The sequence below is a fragment of the Typopeltis vanoorti genome, chromosome 8 (assembly GCF_054136105.1).
Source record: "Typopeltis vanoorti isolate ZY-2024b chromosome 8, IOZ_Tvanoo_1.0, whole genome shotgun sequence".
Taxonomy (NCBI): Eukaryota; Metazoa; Arthropoda; class Arachnida; order Uropygi; family Thelyphonidae; genus Typopeltis; species Typopeltis vanoorti.
In genome coordinates, this window is record NC_143556.1 from 144,939,789 (window position 1) to 144,964,406 (window position 24,618).

Below are 24,618 nucleotides of genomic sequence, written 5' to 3' on the forward strand. Positions count from 1 at the left end.
AGAGTCTCCTCTGTTATAGGGTGTTGGCAGGCACAGCATAATATAAATTTTGCCAATATCTGAAGAGGAGATAAATCTGAATTAATATTTTAAGGGCACGACAGTAGATTAGAAGGAGGGATATTTAAAGGTAGAATCAGATATAATATAGAGGAAACAGGGACGTAACAATGGCACAGCCGACTTAACAATAGAGCAGCTGGTAGGACTTAAATTGAGTAAGGTAAAATAAAAAAGGATTAAAATCAAGAAATAACCAATTACATATAAACTACCTTAAACAGCAATATTTAACACAAATAATAAGATACAATACTTTATTCATGAAATGTAGACCAAAGAAAGGATGAAGGAGTTTTAGGGAATTTCAATTAGGGAAAAACAATAAAACATTTAGAAAGCATTGTCAGAATACAAAATCACAGACTGAAAACAGATATCAGTGTATACCAAACTAGAGAAATAAAAATAAAACTGAATGTTGAAATGATAGTTGTATCAAGCATGGTTGAAGAGAATCCATGAAAAATTGTTGAAACCAAAAACATTAGGAAATAAATTGGGGGATAGGGGGAGAAGCAAACAGGACCTATCAGGATCAGATTTTTACTTTTATAAGACAGTTGGGCATCCTGGAAATAAAAGATCTGTATTTGAGATTTATTAATCCTCAAAAGGACATAAGACACAGTGGGTAAAAACTGTTCAAAACACTAAATTATATTATACAGTCTCCCCCACTCTGCCTTCCTCAAAGATTACAACCCTCAGCTGTTCAAGCAAAATGCAAACAGGCTCCTCCTTTCTTATATTCCTCTTGCCCATACATGACATGAGGTCTTGTGGCCTTTCGTGTGTGGATCAGATATATATATAAATGACAAGTTACTAAAATATTCCAGCAAAATCCTATAAGCACAATTGTGTGGTGAATTTTCTGCAGAAAGCAAACTATTCACTACATAACAAATTATTCCTGTGATCCCTATAAGTTTGCTATAGTGAGTGTTAAATGTAATCTTTATAAAGATTTTTTAAGGACCATTATTCTTTTTTCTCAACTTTCTGCCCATCCACAGCACTAATGTACCATAACTTGAACCATTTCTCTTGTATGGATTATCATCAACTGTTTAGGTAATACTGAGTACAGGTTTAGCTTAGTTACGGATATGGGCCAAATCCAACCTAGGAGTAACTAAGAGAGAGATAGATCTTAAATCCCAAGCCTAATAATAATCATAATGATTTAGCATTTAGACATTTGTTTGGATGCAAGGCAGACAGCCTCTTGAGTTAGTAGTACAATAGCTCATTATAGAAAAAAGTTGTACAATTCTCTAGCTACAAATTATTTTTTACTATATAGCTACAGCTAGAAAGGTGTAAGCCTTTCAAATTTATAAGTGTCACAGCTTTTAATCTTTTCAAATTCTTTCTGCATTGTGATCTCCAAGCCATTCTGAGTTTAAAATGTATTATTATTGTTACAAGATACCACCAAAGAGCCCAAGGACTCATCACAGGAGAGCAATCCATACTACACAACCCAAAATTTTACAGAAGTTGCAAAGTATTAAAGATATTATTTGATAAGGAGAATGATAACAGGGCAGCACTGATATGTTCCTGTACTAGAACTAAAATCACGTATTTGGATATACATCAAGTTCCTGCATTTTTAAAAATAAATGATGCAATTAAGTCTATATTTTAAACCTAACCTACTTCAAAAACAAACCAGATTAAATGAATACAATACATTAGCTCTACGAGTCCTATTGTATGAAAGTGAAATCGGGACAATAAAACAAAAAGATAAACAAAGATTAATAACAGTTGAAATGAAGTTTATGAGAAAATCTGCGAAGTATATTCTATTTGATCACATAAGAAATGAAGAAATTATGAAAGCATTAAACCATGAATCAGTAATAGAAAAAATTTAAAAATATAAACATAAATGGATGGAACACGTTGAAAGAATGAAAACAGAAAGATTACCAAAACAAGCCTTAAATTACAAACCACCAGGGAAAAGAAAACCAGGACGTTATCTTAAGAGATTCAACGATGACTTCTAAGGGTGGAACAGGCCACTCTAGGTCTAAATCCTTGACAAGCATGATGATGATGATGATCAAGTTCCTGCATCCAGATTGGTCTATTGCATCATCACTCACAGAGAAAGCCTATCTTCTGTCATCATACTTTTCCTCAAATGCCTGCATAGATGATTTTGATAAATATCCTCTCCCCCAACCATTCCAAATACCCAACACTCAATGCCTCCTCTGACCTTTCACCAGGAAGTGATCAGAAAAATCCCATCCAAAATATATACCAAAGAAAAGTTCCCTGGGCCCTGACATCATTCCTTCAATTGTCCTGAAGATTTGTGTTCCAGAGTTGATTCCTATTCTATGTCACCTCTTTATGATCTCCTATGCCCTAAAAATTAGACCATGTCCAACCTTTTCTGAAGAGGGGTGACAGATCCTTACCATCAAACTATTATGCAATCTCTCTCTCAGCTCAGTCCTGTCTATTGTAATGGAGGGAATTACTAACAGTCAACTTCTATGCTATCTTGAAAGTACTAAACTAATAAACAACTTCCAGTATGGATTCTGCCAGTGCATTCAACTGTGGATCAGCTTACCTATGCCACACAGCTCTGGATAAGCACCATGGAGTTTGGCAAATCCCAAGTTATTGCAATAGATATCTCTAAGGCTTTCAATCGGGTCTGGCACAAGGGATTATACAAGTAAGTTTCCATAATTCAGTCTGTCCCATGACTTCTGCAACTGGGTCACCAGTTTTCTCAATGGATACATATTGCAGTGATAGTTCCCCCTCTTCTAACTATGCAAACTAATAGTGGGATCTCACAAGGTTCTATCCTCTCACCTACCCTGTTTCTTCTGTACATCAGTAACCTGCTCCAGTTGATGATCAATCCAATCCACAGTTTCACCAATGACAGTACACTACAATCCTCCTTCTCACCTGATAACCCACCATGACTCACAGAAAAACAAACTCTGCAAGCCTGAATTCTGATCTCTGAACCATTCTTTAATGAGGCTCGGATAAACCTTGATGTTTTAAGGATACTTGTGACATAAAGACTGAATAATATATGCACGCAAACACAAAAAAGATATTTAATTAACCGAATATTTCGGTCTGGAAATAGCAGACAATCTTCAGTGGCATTACAAGAACAGTTTTAAAAAAATACAAGGTGGAATACCAACAATAGATCATTTAAAAATAGAACAAGATGCATGATGTTATATCACCAAGTATTAAAGGGAATATTTTAAGCAGAGACATGATTGAAATAAAGATATTAATTAATAATATTAAATAACATAAAATTAATATGAATTGAAGCACCTCCGTAGCGCAATTGGAAGAACAACGGTACATTGCACCCTTCGATTGGAATAGGCCTAAGTTCGATTCTCGTCACGATGGGAGGAATCTTTATCTGGACGATTTCAATCGAAGGTGAGTTAGCCGATCTCACACGGAGGTAGCACGGTTTTTTCTCCAGGAAACTCGGGTTTTTCATCCCGCATACAGACAAATCGGCCCTTCAGAACACACGCAATTTACAGACAAAAAATACTAGTTGTGGTAGTGGTGGAGGTGGGTGGTAGATGGCGTTGATGGAGATGATTCGTAGTAGAGCTTCGGTGTAGTAGTTGAAACAGTTGTAGGTGTCCTCCCGCAACGAGTCTTTGGACTACTTGGAAGTGTCACAATAATAATAATAATAATTAATGAGTTATCCTGATTAGACTTTCCCAGATTTTTGATATAGATATACAGTCATTCCGATTCAGGTTAGGACGATGAAGTAAGGCCTCTACGCTTTCTTTGAATAAATGTTCAAATTTATAATGGGATCTTTGTAAGAGGCGAGTTTTTGACCAAAGGATGTTGTGGTGAGTTTCAATCCCGTGCTGAGCCAATCCAGATTTTTCAGGTTTGTTGTGACGAATGGAGGATTGATGTTCTTGGATTCTTTTTAGAAGAGAACGTTCAGTTTGTCCAAAATAGGAGAGATCACAGTTGCAAGGAATTTGATAAACTGCTCTTTTATAGTGCTGTTTATATCAGGGAGTTTATCAAATTCTTGTTTATCAAAAATCTGGGAAAGTCTAATCAGGATAACTCATTAATTCATATTAATTTTACGTTATTTAATATTATTAATTAATATCTTTATTTCAATCATGTCTCTGCTTAAAAATATTCCCTTTAATACTTAGTGATATAACATCACACGGTGGAATACTATTGTTAGTATTCCACCTTGTATTTTTTTGAAACTGTTCTTGTAGTACCACTGAAGATGGTCTGCTATTTCCAGACCAAAATATTTGGTTAATTAAATATCTTTCTTGTGTTTATGTACATATATGTATAATATATGCACATAAACGCATGTACATAAGGATAACAAGAATATTTTGTTATAGCTGATTTAATAGCTGAATATTTTGATTTAATAGCTGAATGATTTCATAACAGATTTGCTGTAGTGAACACCCTGATGTATGTGTCAACATTAAATTCAGTTCTCACTGTAGCAAACACTGCTATAACAAATTGCTGAAATGTTCTGCGGTACAATAATAATTTAAAAGAAATTCACTACAGCAGACTTTCTACTATAACAAAATATTCTTGTTATCCTTATGAGTTTGTTATAGTGAATGCCTGTGTAAGTTCTGCTTTAAATAATAGCAGTATATGCTATTATTTAAAGTACTATTTCTGCTATTTCCAGACCAAAATATTTGGTTAATTAAATATCTTTCTTGTGTTTACGTGCATATATTATTCAGATAAACCTTGTCTATTTCAATGCCTGCAAAACACAGTTCCGCCTTATTCCCAATAAAAAAAGAACCATATTATCTTAGTATTACTTAGACACGTAAAATGAGATCTCTCTTCTTGGGAATAGCACTAATTCATTTAAGGAATATCACATCACCCTGTTAAGATGATGTGCCATTTTTAAATTACCACTTATCAAACTGCCACACTTTTGTGTAGCAGAACATTTCAGCAATTTGTTATAGCAGTGTTTGCTACAGTGAGAACTGAATTTAATGTTGACACATACATCGGGGTGTTCACTACAGCAAATCTATCATGAAATCATTCAGCTATTAAATCAAAAACTTGTCTTTATATATATCATGTGTTCTTTCAAATGTTTCTAATAGTTCCAATCGTCTTTATACTGGCACTGTGATAATGTCACTATGGCCAAGGAAATACTGAATGGCAGTATTGAGGCATGTTTTTCAAAATGTTCCATAGAGAAACTAGTTAGAGGGACAGAGCCCATGGCTCTACTCTCTATATATTTATATATGATGTCCTTCCAAGAGAAGTAGCCACAACTGAAAAGCTAGAGGGTTACAGAAAGAGAGTAAACAGAGGGTACAGCCATGGGGGCTCATTCCCTCTAGCTAATTTCTTTGTGGAACATTTTGAAAAGCATGCCCTTGATGCTGCCATTCTCAAATCTTCTATATGGTTATGATATACTGATGATATTTTCTCTTTACTCAAGTGCAAAGAATTAAACAAGTATCATCTTCATGACTAAAGTATCATCTTCATGACTAGACCACCTTGTATATAGAGACTGTTGACATCACATCAATTGCATCAGTATTTCATAATGCATAACTTATTATTTGCAGGATGTGTATATTGCTATGCATTATGCAAAGTTCACTATCCAGACTGAGTCTGATCTTTACTCATGTCTCATCAGCGGGATGTAGATTCCAGAAGAACTGCAGCCACATCAAATGCAGAAGTCATCTGTTTTCTATATACAAGTATGGTGTGTCTTCATATTACTGAATCAGATATAAATATAAAAAAAGCATTTTTTTTTAATAATTATACACAAGTAAGTAGCTTAATAGAAGATATTTTGTACATCTACTTAGAAGTAGAAAATATCTTCTAAGATAAGTATCTTAGAAGATATTTCACTTACAAACTTTGTTGGCTAATACTTGGGTGCAGAATTAAACAAGAGTATAATTTCTTGTCAAATAAAAAAAAAAAAAAAAACGCTTTTGACAGAAGCAAAATATACGTAAATTATATTAAATTATACTATTAAGAAATTATAAAATATTTCACTGAATCAACAGCATCTTCCATTTGTCTCATAATCACTAGTTCATACATATTATATTCTTCCTTGCCTTTTAGTCTTTTTTCCAGTAGATGCCGACTGACTATCCCCAGGAAACTTTCTTTTAGCACTTCGTCCTTTACCACTAACACCTGTTACTAAAAAAAAAAATCAATTAAACATAAAACACTAGATATAAAAACTTGGATGTACCAAAGCAGGATTTTGCTGAAGCACAGAATATTAGGTTTGAAATTTTCCCAAAGCACCAAATATTAAGTTTCAAATTTGGCAAAAGCATACTGAATTGAATTAAATTTTAGAAAAAATGTTTTGAAAAAAAATTATATATTCTGATTAAAAATTAATGAGTGTATATTTTTGTTCATAAAATTTAATTCACAATGTTTAAAATATAATTATTCAGCCAAATTGCAAAATGAAGAAAGATTTAAAAAATGTGTAATAATGAATTTCACCTAATCATGCAAGCACATGAAAATAAATGAATATATATAGAGAGAGAAACTTTGAAAGTCTCAAAAAATTGACTGGAGAGCTGATTAAAATACAATCTTTGGCATCACAGTTGCCTTAGCTTGCACTACTTAAAAGGCAGTGCAGCCAAGGCATCTGTGTATTTGCCATTTATCTACTGATTAAGTTTTCGCTGGCCTGACAGCTTTTTTGAAAATTTAGATTCTCATCAAAGATGAGGTAGAAACCTTAAAATGACAGGAATTCTCATTCAATAGGAAAGCAGTTCTATTTCAGAGAATTGTATTTTTCATAAGTGAACAACAGGTTCATGCTTAGGAGTAATTATCAAAGAAAAACCTAAATGTATTAATTTTGGCAATGTAAAATAATCAGATCAATGAATATTTAATGCATTACTAAAGAAACCTGGAAAGTTTTTTTAACTAGTGCATGCTAATGCAACTCCAATGCCAAGGACTGTATCCTCATAAGCTCTTGCTCTTCTTTATTCAAAACTATCCAAGTTTCAAAACATGTATATTTGGCTGCAAATAAGAATGTATTTTTAATATTTCCTTTTTTCTGTTTATTTTACATTGCCAAAATGAAGACTTTTAGAATCTTATTTGATAAAAAAATAAAATAAAATTTTGTTTTCCCTAAGTGTGGAGATTTTTCCAGTCATTAGGGAAGGCAGCTAACATTACCTACTGATTAAGGTTTCACTGTCCTGACAGCTTTTTTGAAAATTTAGATTCTCATCAAAGATGAGGTAGAAACCTTAAAATGACAGGAATTCTCATTCAATAGGAAAGCAGTTCTATTTCAGAGAATTGTATTTTTCGTAAGTGAACAACAGGTTCATGCTTAGGAGTAATGAAACTCCAATGACAAGGACTGTATTCTCATAAGCTCTCGCTCTTCTTTATTCAAAACTATCCAAGTTTCAAAACATGTATATTTGGCTGCAAATAAGAATGTGTTATTAATATTTCCTTTTTCTGTTTATTTTACATGGCCAAAATGAAACCTTTTAGAATCTTATTTGATAAAAAATCAAAATAAAATTTTGTTTTCCCTAAGTGGGGAGATTTTTCCAGTCATTTGGGAAGGCAGCTCACATAAAGAAAAGTAAAAGCTGGTCCTTGTTGGAAATCTAGACAGTAGGAGGATGTGAATACTACCAAGCATATGGAAAAGTTTGGGGAAAATTTAGAGACAACAGCGAGCCTAATAATAATGGTAAGTACCTGCTAGATTTCTGTTCAGCATATTAACAAGTTATTACAAACACCATGTTTCAACATAAATATATGTACACATTCACATGGAGAGAAGACACAAGAAAAGACTCAGTGACTATGTTATTGTTGATAGCAATATCTTCAAGCAGATTCACAATTTAAAAGTATGCGATCAATAGCTTAGTTTGAAGTAGGAGAAAAATGAATATCACAGTAACAATATGTATGAATAGTTTTAAAAAGAATTAATGTTAATCAGCTATTCAGATGAACTAAAGATAAAAATGAAACAGTTCAAAAACAAGAACCAAACCTTGGAGTGTCAATAACAAACTCTGAAGAAAACATTTAGAGATTTTGCTATGGTAGCACAAGGCAATGTTGTCTGCAAAGCTAGAAAATTAAGAACTTCATGCTGGACACAAAAAAATCAAAGAATAAGTCCTCAAAAAGAAGAAAGCATACTGAAAGTTCCTAGCAAATAAGTTGGCAGCTTCCCTAAAGGGCACACCACGTTGGATGTCCTCAATGTTACTTTCAAGTAAAGGAGAGCGCTTACAGAAAAACAAATGTATGAGAGCTAAGCTATGCAAAAAAGTAGCTAAACAAAGGTCACGGGAAGACTGGTAACAATATAAAAGATAATATCAGGAAGGCGTCAAAATGTTCTGGAAGCTATTGACAAAGCTCAGAAATGGTAGAAAGAATACTGTAAAACAAATCAAAGATGATAAAAATGATGAGCAAGCAAAAGATACTCTTATCTTTTTTTTTTTTAATTTTGATCTGAATGACTGGAGTAATTACTTTGGAATACTGTTCAACAAAAGCAAACAGCAAGAGAACAGTAATAGAAAATATTCAAGCAGAATGCAAGATGAATACATATCAAATACATATCAATTACTTGTGGTAGAAAAGCTATCAAAAGCCTGAAATAAGTTATATTTGACCAGAAATGCTCATGCTAAGCATATATGGAGTTTTTCAGTAATTACAATGCATAATTCAGAGGAACTGGTCAGGTCAGATTCCAAATGATTGGAGTATAGGTCTCATAGGTCCCATCTATAAAAATGGGAATAAAAACTGAATGCCAGATGGAAACACTTCTTTACTACATGTTCCAGGTAAGATTTATGAAAACATACTTAAGAAGAGGATAAGAAAAATTGTGAAAGAAACTCAAGTTGGATTCAGGCCAAACAGAGGTTGTTGTCAAAATCAGATTTTTACTTCGAGACAAACAGCTGAGAAATCATGGGGATATAACAAGAATCTGTTTGCAGATCTGGAAACGGCATACTACAAGGTGCTCAGAGAAAATCTTGTCAAAATGCAACAATTATATGGGGTAAATAGAATATTATACAGGGTAATAGATTTAACATTTAATATTATATATATTTAAGGTGTAAGTCTGGTCTGGAGTAAAATCAGGCAAAAAGAATGCATACTATTTCTGTTGTCATTCATCAACTATATGGATTGCATTATGAAAGAAAGTGGCATTAAACCTGATATCAGAATTCGAGATATTAAACTTAGCTCTTTGCTTTATGTATATGATGTTGTACTCCTAAACACATCCAAGTGCAAGTCTCCAGGGTTCTCTAACTAAATTGCATAACAAGTAACAAATTTGGCATGAAAATCATCAATAAAAAGAAGACTAAAACTATGAAAATAGGCAAAAACAGAGAAAACAACTGAATTCTGAATGAACCTATGGAAAAAGTAAAATATTTCAGCTGTTTAGGCACAGTTTTTAGTGAAGATGGAGATTAAATATGGGAATAAACAGAAAATGTAAAGCTCATATGATAGAGAGCCAGCTGAATAAATTTATATGGGATGAGAAATTAGCCAAAACTATAGACTAGCAGTACACAAGATAGCATTCAAACCTATTTTAAGTTAAGGATCTGAGAGTTGGATTAGAAATAAAGCAGTTAATCAGAGACTACAGACCATGGATATGAGAGTCCTGGAAAAAAAATTAGGAGAGTGAACAGATAGAGTAGCAGAATCATATTTAAAATGAACACTGTTACCATTCAAGAATGATTTAGAAGGGTTAATCTAAGGCAATATGGTCACTCAAGTTTATAATAGGAGAGGAAAGGTTAGCAAAAGAGATGTATGCTGCCAAGATAGTAGGAAAAATGACCTACAGGAGCTTAGTAGACCGAAAAATTAGATCTGACAAGTAATAGGCTAATTGGGAGCAAATCTGTTGATTAAGTTTACATTATTACTAATTAGCTATGATCTACTACTGTCATAGTAGCCTTGTATACTCCACCCATGGAGGGGATATATCAGGAAACTGATGATTAAATTATTCACTTACTAACAATGGTCAAGAAATTTGACTGAAATTTCTGTACTTATAACATTTTTTATTATAACTACAAAATTTTGATTTTTCATTTGTGATATTTATCATTATGGGGTTAAGTGTTTAAAGTACTGGTTGTCAATAATTGCAAAACTTGGAATATTCCAGCACTGTAAAGATTTGTCATTTGATTAGGGAGTATGCTATCACCAGTAAAATTATGGAGAAGATATAAGAAAAGTGAGAGAAGAAAAAGGGTAGGTGATATAAAAAACCACACACTGAAGAACACCTTCATTTCTAGAAAAATCAAAAGAGAAAACTAATAAAACAACAAAAAATTACACAATAACTACAATAATAAACTTTAAGGCACAGCCATGGGTAGCCCTCTGTCTCCTCCCTTGATGAACTGTTGTCTGAACCATCTGAAGGATACCTTGTATTCATCCCTTCATTCCTAACCCTCTCTTTGGTTTCATTATGTAGATGACATTTTTGCTGTTTTACCTCATTCTGAAAACAAACATCACTTTCCTACATGAGATCAATAGCTTTCATCCACATATTCAATTTACACTGAAAAAAGAAAATGCTGGTAGTTTACCACTATTAGACATCCTTCTTATTTGCATAGCCTCCAGTACTTTGTCAACAATTTTTATTGGAAACCTATGTTTACTGGCAGATACACACATGTAAAGTCTGCTCATCACACCTTCCAAAAAATTGGTGTTCTCAAGTCATTAATTAATAGAGCATACAATGTGTTCTCCTGTTTCTCAGGCTTACAACAAGAATTTCTCACTATCAAAACCCGAATGGAATTATATGATTACAATTCTCATCAACTTCAACAGATAATTGACTCTTACATTCAAACACCTAAGGATTCTTTGATAGACTGCAAGGTTCCAATCTCTTATATTTCTGATATCTCTGACCCTACTGGTAGACTTATGAAGAAGTTTCACTTTAATCCCACATATTTTCCTATCAGCAAATATGTCATTTGTTGTCATCTACAAAAGACAAACTGTCACCATGGTCTTCAGCTGGTGTTTACAGATCCCTGGTGAATTAATTTAACATACTTTGGACAGACAGGCTGTTCTGTGGAAAAAAGAATTAATGAATATCAGTAGTACATTGAATACCTGAAACCTTAAAAGTCTGGTCTGGCACAGCATAGTATTGATACTAAACACAGTATTCAGTGGGATGAAGCTTGTCTTCTCCATAGAAGCAGTTTTAAATATGCAAAAAAAAAAGTCAAAAGACACTTTTACATCGCCTAACCTGAATCAGAATGACTGCCTCTCTCTCTCTCCCTCTCTCACAAAAGTTTAAGAGATTCTCATCTTATCTAAATATCAAAAATAGTTTTAGTATTATTTATTTGTTAATTTAAATTTCTAGCATATGGAGACCATTTTAACTGGTAAACCAACTGTTGTATATTCCTTATATTCCTGTTCTTTGATTTGCTTGTTGACTACTGTGCACAATTTGGTCATGCGTGTTTCTTAGGTATTGGGAGGTGGTAGAGATGATTCAGAGATGAGTGACCAAGCTGATGACAGGTCTATGGAATGTTCCATATGAGGATAGATTGAGTATGTGTGAGCTGCAGAGTTTAGTTGACAGGCAGAGAAGAGGGGATGTGATAGAAACTTATAAGTTACTAAAGAGATTCTATAAGATTGACACAGAAGAAAATTTTCAATACATGAGAAGTAGAGAGAAATCAAAGGGTCACACCTGAAGTTGTTTAAGAGTGTGGTTAGTTTACGTTAGGTTACCAAGAAATTATATACTTGGTTTAATCCTTATACGAGTTGCCTCAGTACAGAAAATATTTCAGGAGCAAACTTTGTTTGCTTACACTTGGATAAAGGATTAAACCAAGTAAATAATTTCTTGGTATCTTTAATTTATTGTATAACCAAATGAAAAAACTTCCAACAATTTTCTCTAATTCAGAGTAACTTAATAAGGTGTGACAACTTTAGGCAACTCGTATATTAAGATATGACTTCTGCTTTACTTCGACCTTAGTATCACCTCTGGGTCTGACTCCTACTGAAGAGACCTCAATAAAGGTCGAAATTAGTCTGGGTAGTGACCCTTCCCATAATGCATAGCATTATACATCTGCAAGGAGATGTGCTTTGCATTATGGGATACTAAGGCAAGTGATGTGAAGTCTTAGCTTCCTTATACGAGTTGCCCGAGTCCTGAAAATACTTCAGGTGCAAACTTTGTTTGCTTACACTTGGATAAAGGATTAAACCAAGTATATAATTTCTTGGTATCTTTAATTTATAGCATAACCAAGTGAAAAAAACTTCCAACAATAGGTTTAAGGATATGTAAGGTACTGCGTTAATAGATAGAGCAAGCCTCCTGTGATGAGTCTTTTGACTCCATGGAGTACCCATATAAATAATAATAATAAACGCTGAGGTGAAGCTAATAAGTTAATAGTTCAATGCATACATTATTGTCCTTTTCTTTTTTGTAATGCACTGAATAAATATAGGCTTATCTCAAAGATATGGGTAAGATGACAGCTGATTACAACAGAATGTAGACATTATTATTTCTGGAGTACATCTCATAAGTAGAGAAATTTTCATCAAACCCAGAAGCTTTACTGTTATGCAAGTTGCACACAATTCTGCTGATGTCTTTCTGACACAATCAGTTAACCTGTCCAGAAGAATTAAAATAAAAGCCAGAAGAATGTAGTACATTGTTCTTTATATGGCTGCATGCAATATCATTAGTGCAGGATTTAAAATATCGGAAGGCCACTACCACCCACCACCTAGTATTTTTTGTCTGTAAACTGCATGTGTTCTGAAAGTCAATTTGTCTGTATGTGGGATGAAAAACCCAAGTTTCTGGGGGGGAAAAAACCCTGCTACCTCCGAATGAGATTGGCTAACTCACCTTCAATTGTAAAAACCCATATTAAGATTCTTCCTGCCATGACAAGAATCAAACTTAGGCCTTCTCCCATCGAAGGGCGCAACTTACTGTCATTCTTCCAATTGCACTATGGAGAAGCTCAACAGTAGTGCATCTGAGAAAGAATCATTAATTGTTGGCCTGGTTGGTCGAGTAGTTAGCGTATCCGCTCTCCAGCCAAATGGCTGCAGGTTCGAATCCTGCTGTGGCATGGATGTTTGTGATTGTCTTTAAAAATTCTAGTGGTGGTGGTCTGTGGTAGATGGTGTTGGTGTGGATGATGAAGGTAGTTGCCGTTTGTGGAGATAGAGAGTTGTAGAGTAGGTGTCCTCCCTCGATGAGTCTTTAGACTCCCTGGAGGTGTTACGTAATAATAATAATAATATACACCCTCAAGGGGTGTACAGGATACTATTACAGCATAGCATAATTAAGTTTATATTATTACTTATGTCCTGTCAGCACCCGAATATTGTGATTATATTTATATTATATTATAGGGCAAATTTGAAGACCCTAGGTGGCAGCCCTACCACCAAACTAGACTGCGGATGGCCAGTAACCAACCCAGCTGAATCTTTTCTTACTCCAACATCTCAAGAAAGAAATAACTGGATTGTTACTCTGGAAAATGACTCAGACAGGTTAACAGATATGAGCAGGATAAGGAAAGGGGAAAAAAAATGAAAATGAACAAAAACATCTGGAATGTTGCTACTTGAAATGTCAGAAGTATCTATTACAAATATCAAGATCTAAACAAAACCCTAATAGAAAGAAATATCAAATTAGCAGTAATATCAGTAACAAATAAAAAACAAAAAGATTCAGATGAAACAAATAATTACATCTATATCTATCCATAGTGGAGTCAGAAAAGAAGAAAGAGCAAATGCAGGAGTAATGATCTTTATTCACAAATCAATTTAAAAAATATCACACATCACAAATACTGGAGTGAGAGAATACTAGGATTAAAATTACAAATAAGTCGTGGCTTCTAGACTATTATTGGTGTCTATGCCCTGAAGAAGAAAGAAAGGAAGACAGCAACACCTTTTATTCAGATTTACAAAAAATAAAAGATAAAATAAACACAAATGATTATCTATTAATAATAGGAGATTTTAATGTCGGAGTAGGGAACATCCACTAGGTACAAATATAGGAACAAATGATGAAACAACATGCAATAAAAATGGATACAGAATTAGGGATTTTTCTGCATATAATAACTTAAAAATTATTAACACTTTTTTTCAAGAATAAAGATTATCATAAATTCACTTGGGAAACAAGAAACCTAAAAGGTATAATAGACTACATGATAGCTAATGGGAAAACAGCTAATATGATACTAAATAGCCGGGTATTTAGAAGCGCAGAAATAGAATCTGATAATTATTTCTTACAAGGAAATTTAAGAATACTCCAAGATGGTTTCAAATTCACCAAATCAGTGCTAAGAGAAATTTCCAGCAATCTTGTAGAATTCAACTCTTGGATGATAAAAATATCAACTATTTTTATTTGCAAAGAATAAACGGAAAACTAGAGGAAATAAAAGAAAATAATGATATAGAGATAGAATGAAATAATTTAAAAAATGTATTAATAAATGCAGCAACAGAATATCTCGGAACAAAAAGTAAATGGAAGAGGAGAAAAAGGAATAAGAAACTGGGATAAAAACATTGAAGTAATAATCAAAGATAAGAAAGAAGCATATAAATAATGGATGAACACAAAATCACTAGAAGCAAAAATTAATGATAAATACAAAAGAGCAATAGCAAAAGCATGTTGAAAAAAGGATACAGAAACATGGAATAACTTCATAACAAAATTGGAAAGAGATCTTACTGTGAAGAAACCAAATACATATAAAATTCTAAGGAATATGAATAAAAATGAATGAGATAAAAGAAATAGTGAAACCTTGAAATAATCAAAGAGAAAACCTGGCTGGACTTCTTCCACAACTTGTGGCAAGATAGTAACGAATCTAAAACTAACTAATGCTTACTGTTAACTATACAGTGGAAGAAATAACATTAAAGAAATCAAGCATGCAATACAGCAAAGCAAATCAGGAAAATCCCCTGGAGAAGCTGGAATAAATATAAGACTTATAAAATATGCAGGCATCCTATAATTTTAAATGGCTTTTAAAATTATTTAACAATATCTGGCAGCAAGCAAAAATCCTAAAAAGTTGGAATAAGACAATTATCATCACAATATATAAAAAAGGCGATAAGTGCAACTGTGAAAACTACAGAGGATTGTCTTCTAAATACTGGTTATAAGTTATACGTATGAATATTAACTTCAAAACTTAAATCATATGTAGAAGATAAACTCTGTGAAGAACAAAATGGCTTTCAAAAAGGACAATCATGCATTGTCATAGCTTTTACATTAAAAAACTTAATTGAAAAACATTATGAATACAACATAGAAACACTTAGCATTTGACTACCAGAAATCCTCTGACAGAGTCTTAAGGAACATCTGTGGGCCATACTCAAGAATCTATCCATTCTGATACATGTTAGTTATTTCAGCAAGTAGTTGATTTGGAATCAATGAAAAAGTTATAGAATGGAAATGAATAAACAGAAGGGTCCATCGAGGATGCCCAATCTCACCACTGTTATTTAATATCTATATAGACGAATTAGTAAAGAAGTGGATAAAGGAAAATATAAAACCAGCATATAAACTGGATCGTGGAACTAGCTACAGTGCTTGCAGAACCAAATAATCATATCAAGAAGTGAAGATGAACTCCAAAAATCAATATATGTCTTAAACAAAAGTGCAAAAAAAATATGGAATGCAAATATCAACAGATAAAACAAAAATCATGACTTTTAGCATGTTCACGTTGGGGTGATAGTAACTCGCTCACCATGAACCTAGCCATCTGGCGAAGCGAATGAAATTACCAGCAATTTCATTCCTGCATTCATCAGACGTGCACTTTTCATAACAGTTTCTTCGATTGTAACTAGTCTCACTTTTAGGAGATGGGATAGGTGAAAAGGAATGTTCTTTTCAGAATATATTAAAAAACAATAATTAAAGAGAATGATATATTTAATTATTAGTTGCTATACTTGATTTACTAAAAGATGTAAAGAATAGCAAATATTAGGAAGAGAAAGAATAGGAGTGAATAAAAATATTTTCAGTACTGTAAAGTGGATCATGAATAATTTACATCTCTGATATTATATGTGCACTTGTGTTATAAGTATCTGGGGGTGGAGTGAAGAATACATGATCCTATAAACTCTACTTTCATATTTGCATTTATGATGGGCATAATTAAAAAAAAAACAAAAAAACTTATGAATAGATGAAAAGGGATTTGTTTGTAAAATATAAATCACTAACAGGCACTATACTGCAGAGGCAAGAAAAAACAAGTGTTTTATTCTATCACTGAATAAGGTACAGGGACATTTGCAGTCTGTGTAATATATTTGTCAACAAATAGAGACAACTGGTATAAAAATGGCATTACCTAATGAAACACATCCCCAGCCACAGAAAAAATTATGCTGCATAGACTCAAGCAAAACCATTTGTTGGTTACACAGCATCTAATTGTCCAAATTTTCAATTACATGAAATAAGTGTTTGTTTGATTGTATTTGAAATTTTTGATGTCTTTAAGATAGATCACAAATGCTAACTTCAAATAAAATTCTACCAATGGAGTTTCAACTAACATGCCACATAAACTTTGCATCAGTTCAGCCCACCTGCACAATGCAGAAGCAGCATACAAATGGTAATGACAAGTTCTGTTAAAATGAACATGAAAAACACTGCCTAGTATGAACATGCTAAAGGACCATTTCCAGTCAGAAGTAAAATCATGATTGAAAATAACATTTTAGAACAAATTGACTGATTCAAATACCTTGGACATGCTGTATCATATACCAAAGAAGCTGACATTGACATCAAAGTGTCAAATTTTCTAAAGATAACAGGAATGATCAATAATATTTTCAAATAACCAAGTTCAAAAGCATACAAGAATAAGAATTTATAAAGTTTTGGTAAGACTTTCTCTATCACATGGAAATAAATTATGGACCATAAAAACTGCAGAAGAAAAAAGAATAGAAACTGGAGAAATGATATTCCGGAGAGCAGGCTATGCTCTCTGGGACAAAATAAGTACAGAAATACATAAAGAACTAAAAATAAACTCAGTATTGGACAAAGTATCTGAATACTGAAAGAAGTGGATTGACTATATTGAAAGAATGGACAGTTCAAGACTACCCAAAAAAATACTCCAATACCACCCAGTTGCAGGATATAAAAGTCAAGGAGGAGCAAGAAAAAGATGGAAAGAGACTGGAACTCCATGAAAGGATGATGATGATTATATTTCTGTTTTCTAGGGCACTTCTGACTACACTGATTCATCTGGATTTTGGTTTTCCTCTGGGTCTTTTCCTGCCATCTTGGCATCATACACTTGTCATGCTAACATTTCCTCTCCTATTCTGTTTAAGTGACCATACCACCTCAGATTAACTCTGATCACACATTTTTAATGAATGCTAACAGACAAGTTCCTTCCTAACATCTGCATTTTTAATATGATTCACCACTGATGTCATCAACTCACATATCTGTGGTCTCTAATCTTTGTTCAAATGCTTTACTTCTGACTCAACTCTCAAATCCATAACTTAACACTGGTTTGAACACAGTCTTCTATAATTCTATTTAACTTTTTGGCTGATTTCTCACTTATTCAGTCTCTTCACAATACCAGCTTTGCTTATTCTGTTGTCTATTTTCATATTTAATTTGCCATCTTCACTAAAAACTTGTTGCTAAATAGCTGAAATATTTTGCTTCTTCTATAGGTTTATTGAGAATACAGGTGAAGTTTGGCTATTTTCAGAGTATGGTCATCTTAATGCTAATTATGTCACAGCTATTATTCGATTTAGTTAAAGAATTCTAGTTTAGGAGTACACCATCATCTGCATAAAGCAAAGAGCTAAGTTTGATATCTCAGATTCTGATATCAAGCATAATGCCACTTTCATAATGTGATCCATACAGATAATTGAATGGAGTGGAGAGAAAGAGTGGAAAACAAGTGCATCCTTTTCTTACACCTGATTTTACGTCAAACCACCTTCAATTCTAACTTAAATATAGATACTTAAATATTGCTCTGTATAATGTTCAATTTATCCCATACAAGTGCAGTGTTCTGAATAGGCCTTTCTGAATTTCTACAAGTTCTGTAACTGGTCTGCGCTTTACTGTATGCTGAGAATGAAGCTGGAGCTACTGTTTCAAAAAATGGCAACATACTAATTTTTTTCTTTGACTCTCCTATGCTAGGAGAGTCAGAGAAAACTCTGAATTGGGAAACTACAGCTGAATTTGGTGGGAATTCTGAATGGAGTGGGGAATGAAGGTCCTCACTCTCACTTGCATAATTTCTCTAAATTATTCAGAAGAAGTATTTGCTTCTGGCAAATGCAAACAATAATCTGACTGGAAAGGATAAATAACAATCTCATAACTCATTCCAAGTGAGATGTCAAAGAACATGAAGCAGAGTGACAGATAGAATGAAGAAAGAAACTTGTCTTAGATTATGGTCTTCATCTGTTAAATAAGGTCTTCATCACCAAGGAAGTGACTTAATAGTATGAATGGAAAGAAGACTGGTTAAAAAAAGGAATAGAATGTTGGATTGGCAGAAAGAATGATTTGATATTCTGATTAGTAGAGAATCTGCTTATAGAAACCCTATCTTCTTTTCCAGCATGATCTAGAGCAGGGTTCCCAACCTTTTTGTTTCCTAGAGCACATTCTAAAATACCGGTAGGGCAATGGGCACCATCCATTTTTTCAAGCAAATTTTTTGAATTCTTTTGTTAAATGAATACATACAAAGTTCACATTATAATCAAATGTTTTATTACTTAAAAGTTTACATTATATAAAATTTTAAATATATATATGTAAGTTAGTGTGATCTTTGGCATTGCATTTCATTGGCCAGTGCTTCATAATTAGGAGAATATGATGATATTCCAGTTCTTAAACAATCATCAAGATGCTCATCAGTGAGTCGTGATCTATATTTTGATTTTATGATATTCATGGTTGAAAACAATGATTCACAGAGGTATGTGGAACCGAAAAACGATTTTATCTTGTATGCTGCTCTTTTTAAGAATGGAAACATTTTTCTATCCATTAGATTCCAGAAGTTTTCATCTGTTATATGGGATTTTAGCTTAATGTCATTCTGAAGATCCAAAATTTCTAGCTCCAGCTCTTCAGCATTTACTTGAACAAGCTTTGCAATGCATACAGCTATTTCCATTATATTTAATGGAAATAGCTGCATGAGTTGTTGCATGATGTGTACGTGATTATTTCAAACTATACGGCACACGTTTGGACAGTGGCAGGCACATACAAATTGGTCAATGGGCACCATGGTGCCTGCAGGCATAGGGTTGGGAATGCCTGATCTAGAGAAATGTAAAAGAGGAAGCCAGTTGGGGATGTGGATATTGAAGTAGTAAAAGAAGATGACTTAGCTGGGTTTTTTTTTTTTTTTGGTGTTGTTGTTTGTTTGTTTTTTGAGGTAGTTGTACTGCTGGAAATCAAACTTCAAAGATAAGAAATGAAAGATGTCAGCACTATTTTCAGAATGATATCAATGGCAGAAACACTAGATGAGTGATATATAATGGAACAAGGAAACCATAAGCAAGAGAGTGCCAAAACAGAGGAGATACAATATCTGGCATCCTCTGGCAAGGAATTATTATTATTACAGATTACAGACCAAGGAGTCTTCAGACTCATCGAGAGAGGCCCTAAACATCATGTCAATAACTATCCAACATTTGCGCAATAACTATCATACTTTGCTTTGAACTCATTCACAATCATGGCACCCACAACACTCTGGCAACCTATTCCACTGATTCACTACTCTCCAAACAAAAAACTTAGTTCTAACACTCTTGTTAACTACACTCTTACTCAGTTTCCATGGATGGCCTCTAGTTCCCCCACTGCCAGACCTGTTCAGAAAAATTTCCTCTGGATTATTCTTGTAAAAATCCCTAGTAGTTTGTATATCTCAATCATATATTACCCTTTTTCCACCTATCAACCAGTTTCTGTAACCTACAAATCTCAGATCTGTAGGTTACAGAAATCCAGATCTGCATGCAGAAGTTAAGATGGGATCTTATCAACTAGATATAGAGGAAGAATAACTTGATTGTCTCTCCTTGTCAAAATATTCTTCAGTAACCAAGTAATCTGATAAGCTGCTTTATCCACTTTTGCTATTTGCTCCCTAAACTTACTCCCTATCCATTAGCACTAGCTTCATCAATTTCCTGGAGTACAGTTCCACCAATGTGGTATACAGCTGGTAATCTTTTCACACCAAAATACATAACCTTATACTTTGCCACATTAAACTGAATCCATTCTACTTTGCCCAGACTGCCAACCTATTCAAATCATTCTACAAAATTTTGACATCATCTGTATTAACTATTGCTATACCCAACTTTGCATCATCAGCAAACAACTGAACAGTTCCTCTCATATTCCTTCCTATATCATTAATGTACAAATTAAACAGTAGCGGTCCAAGAACAGAACCCTGTGACATGCCACTAGTCACAGGCCTTCTTTTGGACTCTACTCCTGATAAACTACTCTCTGACATCTCTCCATCAATCACCCTCCTATCCACATCACTAACCCTATATCCATTCCCATATGCTACAGTTTACTGATTTAAATTCCATGTGGTATCGTCAAAGGCTTTTGCAAAGTTCAGCAGTATCACTGTAAACTCATTACCTTTATCCAACTCAGCTGCCACTGTATTCTAAAACGCAAGCAAGTTACTGAGGCATGACATACCCTTCACAAAACCATGTTGCCCCTCTCCATACAGTATTCCATTTCTATCTATCTATTCCTGTATTTTGTTCTTGATCAACTTCTCCAATACTCTGACAATTCCTGATTGGTCGGTAATTTGCTACATCTGGCTTGGAGCTTCATTTATGTAATGGAAATATTTTCATCTCTTTCCACCCTCTTGGGACTAACCCAGAGCTGAGACTTAGATTAAACAATGTTATCAAGGGCACTGACACTTCTCTAGCACCTTCATGTAAAACTCGAGCTGGTATACCATCCAATCCCACAAATGTATTCACAAATGCAGTGGAGGTGCATAACATATTACAGATATGTTATGCACCTCCACTGCATTTACCTCAATTCCCATATAAGCCTTTGCATCTCTTGTTACTGCAATATCTCCACCTGGATGATATAATCTTGCAAGGCGTTCACTTAGTAATTCTACTATTTCGACTGATTCAGTTACCTACTTACCATCAGCATTCATTAAAATCATTCTGCCATATGCAGCATATTGAAAGAACTGTTTGGGATTATCTTTAGTCTGCATTGCTAATTTCCTTTCGTACTCTGATTTTGCCTTTCTTACCACACTAGTTACCCTTCTGGCCTGTGCTTTGTACTGTTCATGTGCCTGCAGATCACATTTCTCCTTAAATTCCCTCTACAATTGTTTATTTTTTTGCAGCTCCAGCTTGATGATGAAATTCATCTATTTACCTGATTTACTCACCTGACTCTAGGTATGCAGTCTGCCATTACCTCCCTCAAACACTCCTTTACCATTTCCCATGCACTATCAACATACCCATGGCATGTAAAACTACCCTTGCAGTTTTACATGCCATGGCATTGATCCAAGCAATCTCCTAAGCTTCTCATACTTACTAGCCCTATAATTGCACATATATCCCATCTTAACTGAAAATTCCATATACATTTTGCCACCTCCCAGGTCAAGATGACATGATTACTCTCACCAATTGGTGGTAACATGGTCATATTCGTTATAGACAATTCTCAAATGCAATTACTAGATCGAGTACTCTCAAACCCCTAGTACATATTACATTATATGCAGTGTCAGGTAATTATCCCTCAGTAACTGCATAAAATCCATTTCATTTCCAAATGACCTCTCCTCATTCCAATCTATGTTCTCATAGTTAAAATTCCCCATAATAATTACCTGTCCTCCACTTATTGAGTCTATTTGCCAATGCATACTATGGCAGTTTCAGTCATCATCAGATTATGGAAGTAAAGAAAGGCGATGAAGAGGAAAATGTCAGTTACAAGACTGCTATATACTTTTAAGTTGGCATGCTATCAGGTAGCAATACACTGAGGATAAGGGAGAGTAAATTATAATTTAAATACCTTGCACATGGGATTATGCAAGAGTTAAGTCAATTTCTAGCATGCTGATTGGCTTTCATTACTGAGTTTCTGATCACAATTTACTCCCATTTTCTTGAAAACTGATAACAGTAACCTTATTAATTTCAGGTTTATATGATACAATTATTAAATGATACAATGATATTCCAGTAATGAGATTTTTATTGATATCCTTTTGTTGGTACTTCTGCTTTGTGATTTGGTGTCTAAGAGAAAAAACTGTGGTACTGATAGAGCCGATAATGCAACTGGGTTGAGACTGATATTTGTAAGTAACATTATGGAGCTGCAATATGTAGGACAGCATTTTTACTTTAAGGAGGTTTGTTTTGTAGTTTATTACTGTGTTAAAAATCACTTTACTTAGTACTAATGATACAGCTGATGCTTTATAGATGTTGTGAATATGGGAATTTTAAGACTTTGTAAGTTTTGATGTGTAATGATTATTATTATAATCTTCAGACCTCAAAAGAGTCATGGACTCATCATGGGAAGATCACCGCACACCGTATCACACAACGTTCATCATACCATGCGTTAAATACATTTGCATTGGTGTTTGGTTGTGCTAGATTCCCAGCCCCACTGAAATTAAGGGAAATAACACTGCAGATACAGCTGCTAGATCAGCTCATACTTTCTCCATATACTATTTACAAGTACTACCATATACAGACTATAGACAGTTTATAAGATCTAATCTAATTGCTCAATAGCAGTCATTATGGCAGGAAGCATTGACAAACAAATTATATGAATAAAGCATGAAATTAAGCACTGTCATTCTAGTCAACATAGAAAGAGGAGAGAGGAAGTTGTTCTTGCTAGGCTCCACATAAGTCACAGTCATCTTATACATTCTTATTTACTAAAGGCTGATGACCCTCCCATGTGTGAAGAATGCAATACACATCTCACTAGTTGTCATATTCTAGTGGAGTGCCAGTACTTTTACATGAGGAGGGAATGAAATCTTTACCTATCTAGTCAAATACACTCAGGCAGATGTTATGAGACTCGAACAGATTGCATGATGTTTTTAACCCACTCCAAAGAATTAATTTATACAAACACATCTGACTGTAATTTTGTTTATATGTATATACACAGCATTGTTTAACTTAATTTTTGTATATACATGTTATTTACTAGTTTATCTTTGACTATTTACGTACTGCTGTAGCTAATGAATACCTTGTGTACTGGTGTGACCTTTGCTATCATTTTGTTTATATGTAGATATCACATTGCTAAACATTGCTTGGCTTGGTTTCTGTACATGCATATTGTTTACTAGTTTGTCTGACTACTTGTGTATTGTTGTAACCTTTGCTGTAATTTTATTTATATGTAGATACTGCATTGCTTAACTTAATTTTTGTACATAAATTAGTAAATCGGGGCTGTCAACTTATGGTGCATGTGGCAAAAGTGGCACATTGATGATTAGAAGTGGTGCATTGGATCCGAATGATTATAAAAAAGTATGCATATTTATGCAAAAAGTATTAACCAAAAACTGATTTGTAAAAAAAAAAGCTAAAACTTAGCAGTTACTTTTTAGCAATTTTATTGTTTCATGCATATCTTTTGCACATTAACTTGTTTGATCCTGAGGCACCAAGCATTAGCAACAGTGGCACAGCAGGTCTTTGTCAGTCAGTTGACGATCAATACTAGTGCGCTATGAAGTTGTACTTTGTTCGCCCTTTGTGAACTCATACATGAAAAAATGTATGCAAATGGAATATAAAAGGTTGGCCATCCCTGTAGTAAATAATATGTACCGTATATGGCGACATATAAGACGACTCTCAAATACTACAGAAAACCCCTCAAAATCATGGGTCGTCTTATACGGAGAGTATAAAAAGGGAAGCTTAATTTCTTGGATGAACATTTAGGTAGTTACAATACATCATTATATAAGAAAATGGGTAGTTCTTATAAATAAATCAGATTAATTTTTTTGTTACATAAATTTATTTAAAATATTACAATAGATGTAAGTCTTAAAA

The 24,618-nt window shown here is 33.8% G+C and overlaps 1 protein-coding gene across 4 annotated transcripts in view; it reads right to left on the reverse strand.

The window, feature by feature from the left end:
• ash2 (Set1/Ash2 histone methyltransferase complex subunit ash2) overlaps positions 1-24,618 on the reverse strand; it is a 315,384-nt gene that overhangs the window by 155,115 nt on the left and 135,651 nt on the right. For 3 of the 4 annotated variants that reach the window (XM_090396987.1, XM_090396984.1, XM_090396983.1), the window contains exon 9: positions 6,258-6,345. In XM_090396987.1, the coding sequence (XP_090253113.1) occupies positions 6,258-6,345 (88 nt within the window). The remainder of the gene's footprint in view (positions 1-6,257; positions 6,346-24,618) is intronic. The other variant, XM_090396985.1, reaches the window with a different exon arrangement.